The 12,283-nt window shown below is 42.9% G+C and overlaps 1 protein-coding gene across 1 annotated transcript in view; it reads right to left on the bottom strand.

Moving 5' to 3' along the window:
• The window catches only part of LOC106567733 (protein turtle homolog B), a 176,517-nt gene that overhangs the window by 121,538 nt on the left and 42,696 nt on the right, over window positions 1-12,283 (bottom strand). Inside the window, exon 2 of the mRNA XM_014137396.3 lies at window positions 451-642. Within this exon, the coding sequence (XP_013992871.1) occupies window positions 451-642 (192 nt within the window). The remainder of the gene's footprint in view (window positions 1-450; window positions 643-12,283) is intronic.

The following is a 12,283-nucleotide window of genomic DNA, read 5'->3' as shown; positions in this document are numbered from 1 at the left end:
GGTAGGCCTTGAAATACATCCACACGTACACCTCCAAATGACTCAAATGATGTCAATTAGCCTATCAGAAGCTTCTAAAGCCATGACGTCATTTTCTGGAATTTTCCAAGCTGTTTAAAGTCACAGTCAACTTAGTGTATGTAAACTTCTGACCCACTGGAATTGTGATACAGTGAATTATAAGTGAAATAATCTGTCTGTAAACAATTGTTGGAAAAATTACTTGTGTCATGCACAAAGTAGATGTCCTAACCGACTTGCCAAAACTATATCTTGTTAACAAGAAATGTGTGGAGTGGTTGAAAATCTAGTTTTAATGACTCCAACTTAAGTGTATGTAAACTTCCGACTTCAACTGTAGGTGTACAAAATTACATTGGTTTTGTCAATGCCAAAACGACTTTGACACCCATGGTTTGGGCTAATAAAGAGGGAGAGGTGTCCTATTACCGGCATACTCCGGGCCCACATGAGGCGGGTAGAAGCGGAAGTTAATGAAGAAGGGGATGGGCACTCCGAACTTGAACCACTCCACCACGTAGGGCTGGCCATTCAGCGGGTAGGCCACATCGCATCCCAGGATGACATTCTCTCCAGCGCGCACCGTCACAAACTGGGGCTCCTCTCGCACGCCGTGGGCACCTGGGAAACGGAGAGGGGGAGTGAATTGTGAGTATCTAGTGAACAGCTAGGGACGTTACTTAATTGTGGTGAAATAACCAACCGAAAGCAACCTAGAAGCAAGAGAGTCATCTTTCATTAGCATATCATCTCCATTGTGTCTTAGAGTGCCAGCATCAACCACAAACATGTTGTTTGTTTTTCCCATAGAGAAATGTAAGATTCGAAAGCCTTCTTGAAAAATGTTAATGAAGTACAATAATTACAAAACACAACATGATATACAGTGGTACATCTTGAAACCAAAAAACAGAGGACCCAACCTAAATAACACTTGAAGGATTACGGAGCCACATTCAACCACGCCTTCTTTTCAGTTGGAATAGCATCCATTTTAGTAGCCTCTTCCACCACCCTGGTTTACTTTTCTCTCACATAGAGCAGCCTGTTTCTGATGACAAAGAATCATGAACTACAGGTGTCATTATTCAAGTTGGCGACAACAAATTCCATCCTGAGCCAAGACCAATAGTACGAGGAATGAAAGATAAGGGTCCTAACTCTTTGAGTGGAAAGCAAACAAAAACAGCGCACTTTGTCTGGACACAATATTCCCTAGCTGCCGTGACATGAGGCTTACCACGAGTCAGACAGTCTTTAGGTTTATTTACTGCACTTTCTTTACATGTCCTAGACTTTGATGGAACATATCTCAACTGCCTTATTGACAATACATAATTCTGCAGACACAGACTGAGGACTTGATGTTGTTGGTTTACTACGATGAAGCTGTGTGTCCACATGTTGACCACAGGGCTATCCGTTCTACCAGAGCATTGATCCTCTACTAATTCACGCATGGCTTGTCTTTACAACCGGAAGAGAAGTGTGCTTTCATTTTACCAGTCAATACAGCTAATTAAATGGTGCTCTGCTCACCCCCGTGGCCCATAGGGATGCTTGGGATTATTGGGTTTGTCTTTATGAGGATGACCCACTGTCAGTGTACTGCTATAGGAATGTGCTACGTCCATGGTGCCCTCCAGCCGTTGTATGCTGGTTTTTGTTTCGCCCTGATACTTGATCATTAAGTTACAATAACTGATCAATGTCTCACCAACTCTTAATTTCCGCTACTGGGAGGGGGGAAATGAACTGTCAGGCTAGAGTAGATACGCCTATAGTCAGGGGCCTAGCAAGAACCTTTGTGAATAGGACAAATCAAAGACAAAGATTGTGGTTAAATGAAGATAGTTCACTCAGTCAGGCCTTTTACCGTTGAAAAAATGTGGAGTGTCTCGCTTCCTCTTCCGTCTCTGTCAGCGAGCAGCAGAGACAGTGACGCTTGTAAACCTTCACACATCACATTCTGCACTACTGCATGCAAACAGTAGGGTGAAAGAATGCCAGCAACCAGGAAAACTAAGTGAAGGACACTTGTTGAGAAGAGATATTCTTGGCAAATCAATCCTAACACCAGATATATTGTATATACAGTGCCTTCAGAAAGTATTCATCCCCCTTGACTTATTCCACTTTGTTGTGTTAGTCTTTAAGAGCTTTGCACACCTGGATTGTACAATATTTGCACATTATTCTTTTCTAAATTCTTCAAGCTCTGTCAAATTGGTTGTAGATCAATGATAGACCAACATTTTCAAGTCATGCCATAGAATTTCAAACAGATTTAAGTCAAAATTGTAACTCGGCCACTCAGGAATATGTACTCAAAAGATATACGTTACAATTACTTAACTCACGTTCACAGCAAGAGGCGCAATTTCATGGGTGTGAAGCAAAGGAAAACTGCACAAGCTTTTCAAGTGCATATTAAGCCCCTATTCAGACTCATGAAAAGCTTCAACAGTCACCTTGGCTGGAGGTCAACATGAAATAATAGCTTAATTGGCTTAATTACCTCACTTTGCACTCAACAGAGGATGGTTATCATATAATTACGTTGCATTTGTCTAATTCTACATTGAAAGCAAAACAGCTTCATTTTGGGCAGTCGGAGGATGTTCAAACCCCTGTACTACAGTACAGAGAAATCAGGCACTTACATTGAACACTATTAACATTACAACAGTCATATTTACAGTTACCAAAACATTGCTGTAATGTTGGATGGTGGTTTGCTATATGGATCTGTGTGTGTGTATTCTTCATTGCTTGGCGGCGGCAGAGGCAGATAATAAATGGGGGCCGAGGGAAAGCACTGCTCCCAGCAGTGTGTCCCCACACATATACCCAGGGCCTAGAAAGAGACTCTCCCTGCCTCCTCTACCTAGCCCAGCGCTATGTGTTGATTGGCTGCTGGTGACATCACCAGAGAGCGAAAACAGGCCCCTGGAAGGTATGACTTCACTGTTTATACTGATTAGAGGGAGGGAGAGAGGGAGGAAAACGAGACGTAATCATCTCCTCAGTAAGCAAAATCCCCAGGATTTTACAAAGAAAGATACAGTGGAATGGTCAAATGCTTTCATCTCTGAGCTGCAGGAGGGGAGACTACTGCATATCCTTCCAAAGATGTTCACAGACCGCATATAGAGGGGGCTCTAATGTTTGAGCATGGCGCAGTCTGTCTTCAAGAAGATTCACCGATCTGTGAGAACAGATGAGCCAGTCCTGCAATCATCCATTTAAAGCTGCAAAAAAATTCATGCATATCATCAGTGACTTTAGCACACAAATTCAAGGATTACTGGGGCATCATGTACCACAAAAATTACTAATCTAAATGACAAGCCACTCATTTTTGTTATTCCAACGTTCTATCACTCTCGGCTGTAAGGTCGACATTTGGACAGCGGTCAATCAACGGTGTCTCTGTTTGAAGTCAATGAGGCAACCCAAATGTTCTTTATCAGTGTCTAACCATTTTTTGAGTACATTATGTCATTATATCAATAACTATTTATCCAGCACACCATTCACTTCTGAACAGAGCATGTGAGCGGAGCGTGCCCAATTTGACTGGAGCGTGGAGCGAGATTCCCAAAGGCTGGAGTGTCGGCCTTCTCGCCCACTCCAATTTCGCTCCAGTAGCACTCCAGTAGCGCTCACTTCACGAGCTCAGGGCATGCCCCTGCTGTAGGCTATACATCAGTAAGCTGTAAGAATTCTAAAAATGAATTCAAAAGTCAGTAACAAGTAATGTTTTGTTTAATTTGTATTTCATTCTAAGTCAGCCTATATGCGCAATTTATAAACTATAATGATTTAATACAACGAAAATGTTTAAATGCTGAGCACTTCGTCTCTACCAGCGTATTGTGTCGCATTCGCAAATGCTTCACAATGTATTTCGTTTTAGGCTATAGCTTTGAAATAATTGAAGTAATATAGCCTCCCTGTCTGGCTCCTGACCTATTTAGAGCGTTTATATGCCGTTTAATATGAGATGTAGCTTATTTGAAATGATGTTTGGTTCTTACATTCACCTTTTCATGTTTATTCAAATACTTTTCATTCAAATCCGTATGGTTTTGTTTCAAAACTTAAAAACCAATTGGTAGGTCCAGGTAGTCACAAAAATAGATGGGCGTTGGTTAAATTGTGATTTTAATGAATGGAGCGAATTTGCAGTGGGAGTTTTTTTTCCTGTGAGTGCAGAGCGGTAGGGAAGGACCTGGAGCACCGGAAACGCTCCATGAGCGATGAGCGGGATTTCCAACCGCTCAACTCACATGCTCTGCTTCTGAACTGTGCCTGACGTTTTAAGCACCCTCAATCACACTCCTCGAGAGATTAGAAGTATATATTAAATATGCAGCAAGTGTAACAGGGTCAGGATTGCCCTGTTACAAGAAGTAAGTCATTTTAAGTGTTGCTACTGTGTTGAATGTGCTCTGGGACTGATGTTTGTCTGGTTATTTTCAGGTTACCATGCTGATCGAGCACACCTGTGCCCATCCCTTTAATCCTGACCCTGTCATGCAAGACTTTCCAAACTCACTGAGAGATACCATAGTCGAATATTAAAGTCCATTAGCTAGTTTGCACTGAATATAAAGAATGATTCATTTCAGGAAGCCGAAATAAATCGTAGATTGCAGAGAAGTTGAGCTGAAATGTAAACTCTACAATCTACAGAAAATACTTTGGTTTGGATGTTTCAAAAAGAAATAAAATTAAGTATGTATTAACTTAAAAATGTTCAACTAATTTGATGATGGAGCACAGTCAAAATCTATTCATCTAGAATAACCCAAAGGGTAGTAAAACTTATTAAAAATGGCTTCCTTATTACCAAACCCAAAACTGCCGGAGGAGTCGTGCCAGCCAATAAAGAGCTACTTTTTACAGGCTGAGCACTTGAATATCAAATACAGCACGAAGCAGTTTTAGATCAATAAAGGGAAAATGTGCAAAACCACGCACACTGGATTCATTGTGTCTGACTGTCCGATTATCACTTGCAGGGAGAAGGAATCCAGCGGGACACGCCATGAAAGAGAATCAGACGTGAAACAGTCCGTTTGCGGTGTTGAATTTGTCCAGTTCATCAAATGGGAAGGAAACTGTGCAATTTAATACGCAATTGCTTCGCCTTGGCGGCTCATCGGTCTTTGTCAAATTGAAGGCTCTGCCTGGTCAATCCGTACAGCATTTACTGCGATGCAGCCTCCACAGATGTCAGGGATTTCATACTTCTTGTGCTTAGCGGAGCAGAGCTATTGTGAAGGAAGTTGTCAAGGAAGTGAGTTTGTTTATACACCTACCGTGACAATCATGTCAATTCGGAGTTATACGGAGCCCTCCACATTGTTACAAAATTTGTGAGGTTCATGGCGAGGCGGTACGGAGCTCGATTTGGCCTCTGCATGCCTCCGTAGGCAACGCAATTACGTCACACCCTCCATACGAAGCCTCTGAACACATTTTCGGATCAAGCATAAATTGCCTTTTACAAGATCACTATCGAAAACCAAAATATCATGGTGGCTTGAGAAACTAATGAAGCATAGCGGGAAGGGCATGATTTGATCTACTTCGGCTCACATGCCCTCAAACGAGTATCACTCACTCATTTTCAATTCAAAGGAGACCCTGCCGGGATGCACAGAGAGCGTCTAATCCCTCCACCATTACTGCTGCAGTGTAGTCATGGCCATATTATCATGCTATGCATTTATGCCTATCCAAGTCTACATAGCTAAAGGAAACGGTAATGTGCTGCTTGTAACATCACAGTGAGTTATGATACCTGTGAGATACATTCACAGGGCCAAGTGGGAAATTGTTATTTGAGTTACGGTTTGATAGTACCTTAGAGGAAACCTTGAGTTGAGTCTGTCTTGTGTACACGGCTTGCTAGCAGTCGGTCTCTCTGCAGAGCTTCACCCCTGCTACACTGGCTCTGCCCCGTTGCCCTCTAACCCAGAATGGATAGCCCCAGTTCATACAGTTGAAGTCGGAAGATTACATACACTTAGGTTGGAGTCATTAAAACTCGTTTTTCAACCACTGGTAGGATAGAACAGCGGCATCAGGTAAGACAAGGGGCGGCAGTCTATGTATTTCTGTACACAACAGTTGGTGCACGATATCCAAGGAAGTCTCGGCCTGAGGTAGAGTTTCTCATGATAAGCTGCAGACCACATTACCTACCGAGAGACTTTTCATCTTTATTCTTTGTAGCTGTTTACATACCACCACAGTATTCCGCCATAAGCAAACAAGAAAACGCTCACCCAGAGGCGGCGCTCCTAGTGGCCGGGGACTTTAATGCAGGGAAACTTAAATCAGTTTTACCAAATTTCTATCATCGTGTCAAATGTGCAACCAGAGGGAAAAGAACTCTGGACCACCTATACTCCACACACAGAGATGCATACAAAGCTCTCCCTCACCCTCCATTTGGCAAATCTGACCATCATTCCATCCTCCTGATTCCTGCTTACAAGCAAAAATTTAAGCAGGAAGCACCAGTGACTAGATCAATAAAAAAGTGGTCAGATGAAGCAGATGCTAAACTACAGGACTGTTTCGCTAGCACAGACTGGAATATGTTCCGGGAATCCTCGAATGGCATTGAGGAGTACACCACATCTGTCATTGGCTTCATCAATAAGTACATTGATGATGTCGTCCCCACAGTGACCGTACGTACATACCCCAACCAGAAGCCATGAATTACAGGCAGCATCCTCACTGAGCTGAAGGCTAGAGCTGCCGCTTTCAAGGAGCGGGACTCTAACCCGGAAGCTTAGAAGAAATCCCGCTATGCCCTCAGACGAACCATCAAACAGGCAAAGCGTCAATACAGGACTAAGATCGAGTCAAACTACACCGGCTCTTACGTTCGTCGGATGTGCCAGGGCCTGCAAACCATTACAGAGTACAAAGGGAAGCACAGCCGAGAGCTGCCCATTGAAACGAGCCTACTAGACAAGCTAAACTACTTCTAGGCTCGCTTCGAGGTAAGTAACACTGAAACATGCATGAGAGCACCAGCTGTACCGGAAGACTGTGTGATCACACTCTCCGCACCCGATGTGAGTAAGACCTTTAGGCAGGTCAACATTCACAAGGCCGCAGGTCCAGACGGATTACCAGGACGTGTACTGCAAGTATGCGCTGACCAACTAGCAAGTGTCTTCACTGACATTTTCAACCTCTCCCTGTCCGAGTCTGTAATACCAACATGTTTTAAGCAGACCACCATAGTGCCTGTGCCCAAGAACACTAAGGTAACCAGCCTAAATGACTACCGACCCGTAGCACTCACATCTATAGTCATGAAGTGCTTTGAAAGACTGGTCATGGCTCACATCAACACCATCATCCCAGAAACCCTAGACCCTCTCCAATTTGCATACCGCCCCAACAGATCCACAGATGATGCAGTCTCTAGTGGACTCCACACTGCCTTTCCCCACCTGGACAAAAATGAACACCTATGTGAGAATGCTATTCATTGACTACAGCTCAGCGTTTAACACCATAGTGCCCTCAAAGCTCATCAATAAGCTAAGGACCCAGGAACTAAATACCTCCCTCTGCAACTGGATCCTGGAATTCCTGACGGGCCGCCACAGGTGGTAAGGGTAGGTACACAACACATCCGTCATGCTGATCCTCAACACAGGGGCCCCTCAGGGGTGCGTGCTCAGCCCCTCCTGTACTCCCTGTTGACTCATGACTGGCCTGGCACGACTCCAACACCATCATTAAATTTGCAGATGACACAACAGTGGTAAGCCTGATCACCGACAACAACGAGACAGCCTATAGGGAGTAGGTCAGAGACCTGGTCGTGTGGTGCAATGACAACAACCTCTCCCTCAACGTGATCAAGACAAAGGAGATGATTGTGGACTACACGAAAAAGAGGACCGAGCACTCCACCATTCTCATCAACGGGGCTGAAGTGGAGCAGGTTGAGAGCTTCAAGTTCCTTGGTGTCCACATCACCAACAAACTGAAATGGTCCAAGCACACCATGACAGTCGTGAAGCGGGCACGACAAAACCTATTCCCCCTCAGGAGACTAAAAAGATTTGGCATGGGTCCTCAGATCCTCAAAAGCTTCTACAGCTGCACCATCGAGAGCATCATGACTGGTTGCATCACTGCCTGGTATGGCAACTGCTCGGCCTCCGACCGCAAGGCACTACAGAGGGTAGTGCGAACAGTACATCACTGGGGCCAAGCTTCCTGCAATCCAGGACCTCTATACCAGGCGGTGTCAGAGGAAGGCCCTAAAAATTGTCAAAGACTCCAGCCATCCTAGTCATAGACTGTTCTATGACTAGGGTGGTATTGATGGTATTGATACTCATTATCTCTGCCCTAACAACTTCACTAATAATAATTGACACTCTTTTTCAGTGCTCCTCGAATGTGGACAGATCGTATCTCACATAAGTGCCTATAAATAACCATAGTAATAACCGCCGAGTAGCATGTTAGCGTTGATGGACCTCAAATTACGAAGGAGAGGAGGAAGCAGTGCACAACTCAGCCACTCAGCGTCGATTAGCATTTTAGCGCCCAATGAGCGGCTGCTCGTTTGTCGTTTGTGCGGCTTGATTGCTTCACCTTAACCAGTTCACCGCTTCTGCAGGGGCATCCTTTATGATGGATATTTCTTCTGACAGCTCTGTTAATGCTATCTCCTTGGCCCTCTTCCCTCCACATCGCCCCTGCCATCTCATTCCACTATAATGCTTTTATATGGTGTGCATGACTTTGCAGTTGCCCTGTTGATTCATGGTGGCCTACAATTCTCAGAGGACCTTGGTCACTCTGTTGATACTGAGTAAAATAAACTATGTAATTGGACTAAGGTCAGACAAAGGGGTTGTTAATAGTTCAGGAAAGGGTGCTTGTGTCACGTCCTGACCATAGTAAGATGTTATTTTCTATGGTAGAGTAGGTCTGGGCGTGACAGGGGGTGTTTTGTGTTATGTTTTCTATATCTATGTTTAGTTCTAGTTTTCTATTTCTATGTTGTTTTTTTTGGGTTGATCTCCAATTGGAGGCAGCTGGTCCTCGTTGTCTCTAATTGGAGATCATATTTAAGTAGGGGTTTTTCTTCATGGGTTTTGTGGGTTATTATATTTTGAGTAGTGTTTGTTTCTCTCTGCGTCACGGTTTGTTGCTTTGTCATTTTCAGTTATTTGTGTATTGCAAAGTTTCACGGATTTAATAAAATGTGGAACTACAACCACACTGCACTTTGGTCCGCTCCTTTCGACAGCCGTGACAGCTTGGGCTGGTTTCTAAGCTTTACTGACCATCTGAAACTTTACAGTAAAGTCAGCAGGTCAGAAAACACTGCAGCAAAGGAGAATTGAATTGAGATAAATAGTGTGTTGAAAAAGTTTGACAGTAAAATAGTAATCTTACTCCCGACTCGAATTTGCATACAGTGCTATTTATCACAATCAAACTTTGGAAATTGCAGGCAGTGAACAGTATACCATAAACTGCAGATGAATGTTAAGGCTTGGGACAGTTGAGACAGCATGCACAATACCAAAGCATCCAGTTATAAGGAGCAATTAAAAAGACTGTAAATAAACTAGAAAACTGTATTGCTATTAAACAGATGTAAGTTCCCGGGCAGGTGATCCCACTGTCACATGGGATGACGCTGGAGAGACGAAGCAGGTACGGGTAGTAAAACATTTAATAAATAACGGACATGGAATGAGACAGGAACAGCGTCAGCAAACGAGTAACACAAACAAAAAACAATTAATGCAGAAGCGGGGAACAGAGCTAGGGAACTGACAAATATTGGGGAGGTAATAACAGGTGATGAGTGAGTCCAGGTGAGTCCAATATCGCTGATGCGCGTGACGAGGGAAGGCAGGTGTGCGTAATAGATGATAGGAGTGAGTGATGCAGGGCAGCCTGGCGCCCTCAAGCGACAGGGGGGGAAGAGCGGGAGCAGACGTGACACTCACTACAGATAATAAAGTATTTTACACAGTTTTACACAGAGAAAAAGAAGACTCAGGAGATATGTTCGTTTTTCATTCTGGCAATTTCTTTCTCTTTTTGGCTGTAAAGGAATTCCACATTTTTTTGTGTTATAGCCTGAATTCAAAATCTATATATTTTTTTACCCCACCCCCCCCCCCCCCCCCACACACACACACACACACACACACACACACACACACACACACACACACACACACACACACACACACACAATACCCCATAATAAAACATTGAAAACATGTTTTTATAAATGTTAGCAAATTGATTGAAAATGAAATACATAAATATCTAAATTACATAAGCATTCACACCCGAGTCAATACTTTGTAGAACACCTTTGGCAGCGATTTAAAGCTCTGAGTCTGTAATCACTGTTGATCAGTGCTAGACATCTGTTTCCAAGTCTTGCCATAGATTTTCAAGCCAATTTAAGTCAAAACTGTAACTAGGCCTGGTGTTTTTGGTTATTGTCCCGATTCAAAATTCAAAAGGCACTCGCACATCTGAGCAAACTTTTTGCAGGTGCATGGTAATAGTTGGACAAGATGAGGGGAAAAGGAAACCGCACACTGCTCTTGATAGTATCACTGATCTTTAATAAGCGTACGTATTGGCCTCACGGCTTCATCAGAGCTTTTGTGAGGTTTTTTAAATTAGCACCCTGACGTAGACCTAGCCCCACCCACATCCGTTCCACGCATCGAAGGGGGTTGGAGGCGAAGAAAAAACAAATAAGTGCTACCAAATATAACAATATGCATTTCATAAATATTCGAATAAAGTGTGTAAATAAGACGTATTGAACACGTCTGTAAAACCACAATGAGGACATAGACCTACCGGGCAAGTTTTCATAAATCAGTGGGTACATCGTACGAAAAACATCAGAGTAATCTGAAATAGGGGCATAATTCATGTTGAAACTCATAACATACATAGGCATTTCATCATTAAGACCTTTAGGAAATAATGTCTGGAGGGTGAAAATCCCAAAACATTCTCTTTTAGTCAGAGTATTGTTAATATCTTAACTTTCTCTATGCCACAAAATCTAAAAAAGGTAGAAATGTCATGCTTTAGGTCATTAAAATGTACTGCGACTGGATAATCCCTGTCGTTTCTCCTGATTGAACTTTTATGTTCACTGATTCTCTGTTTGAGAGAACGAGAGGTTTTACCTACATAGCACAGCCCACATGAACATTAAATAATGTAATTAACATGGGTGGTGGAGCGTCTTATTTACATACTTTATTAGAATATTTATGAAATGCATATTGTTATATTTGGTAGCACTTATTTGTTTTTCCTTTGCCTCCAACCCCTTTTGATGCGTGGAACGGATGTGGGTGGGGCTAGGTCTAAATAAGGGTGTTAATTTTTTTTCAACTCACAAAAGCTCCGACGAAGGCCGTGAGGCCGATATGTAAGCTTATTAAAGATCAGCGATACTATCAAGAGCAGTGTGCGGTTTCCTTTTTCCCTCAGGTTATTGTCCTGATGAAAGGGGAATTAATCTCCCAGTGTCTGGTAGAAAACAGACAACCAGGTTTTCCTCTAGCATTTTGCCTGTGCTTAGCCCCATTATGTTTCTTTATCCTGAAAAACTCCCCAGTCCTTAATGATTACAAGCATACCCATAACATAATGCAGCCACTACTATGCTTGAAAATATGAAAATGATCATCAGTAATGTGTTGTATTGGATTTGCCCCAAACATAACACTTTGTATTGAGGATAAAAAGTGAATTGCTTTGCGACATTTTTCTTGCAATATTATACTGAACAAAAATATAAACACAACATGGAACAATTTCAAATATTTTATTGAGTTACAGTTCATATAAGGAAATAAGTAAATGTAAATGTATTCACGAGGCCCTAATCTATGGATTTCACATGACTGTGAATACAGATATGCATCTGTTGGTCACAGGTACCTTTAAAAAAAGGTAAGGCGTGGTTCAGAAAACCAGTCAGTATCTAGTGTGACCACCATTTGCCTCATGCAGCATGACACATCTCCTTCACAGAAAGTTGACCAGGCTATTGATTGTGGCCTGTTGAACGTTATCCCACTCCTCATCAATGGCTGTGCAAAGTTGCTGGATATTGGCAGAAACTGGAACACCCTGTCATACAAGCCGATCCAGAGCATCCCAAACTTGCTCAATCGGTGACATGTCTGGTGAGTACGCA

Source organism: Salmo salar, chromosome 13 (assembly GCF_965601325.2).
Source record: "Salmo salar chromosome 13, fSalSal1, whole genome shotgun sequence".
NCBI lineage: Eukaryota > Metazoa > Chordata > Actinopteri > Salmoniformes > Salmonidae > Salmo > Salmo salar.
This window is presented reverse-complemented; position numbering and strand designations above follow the sequence as displayed.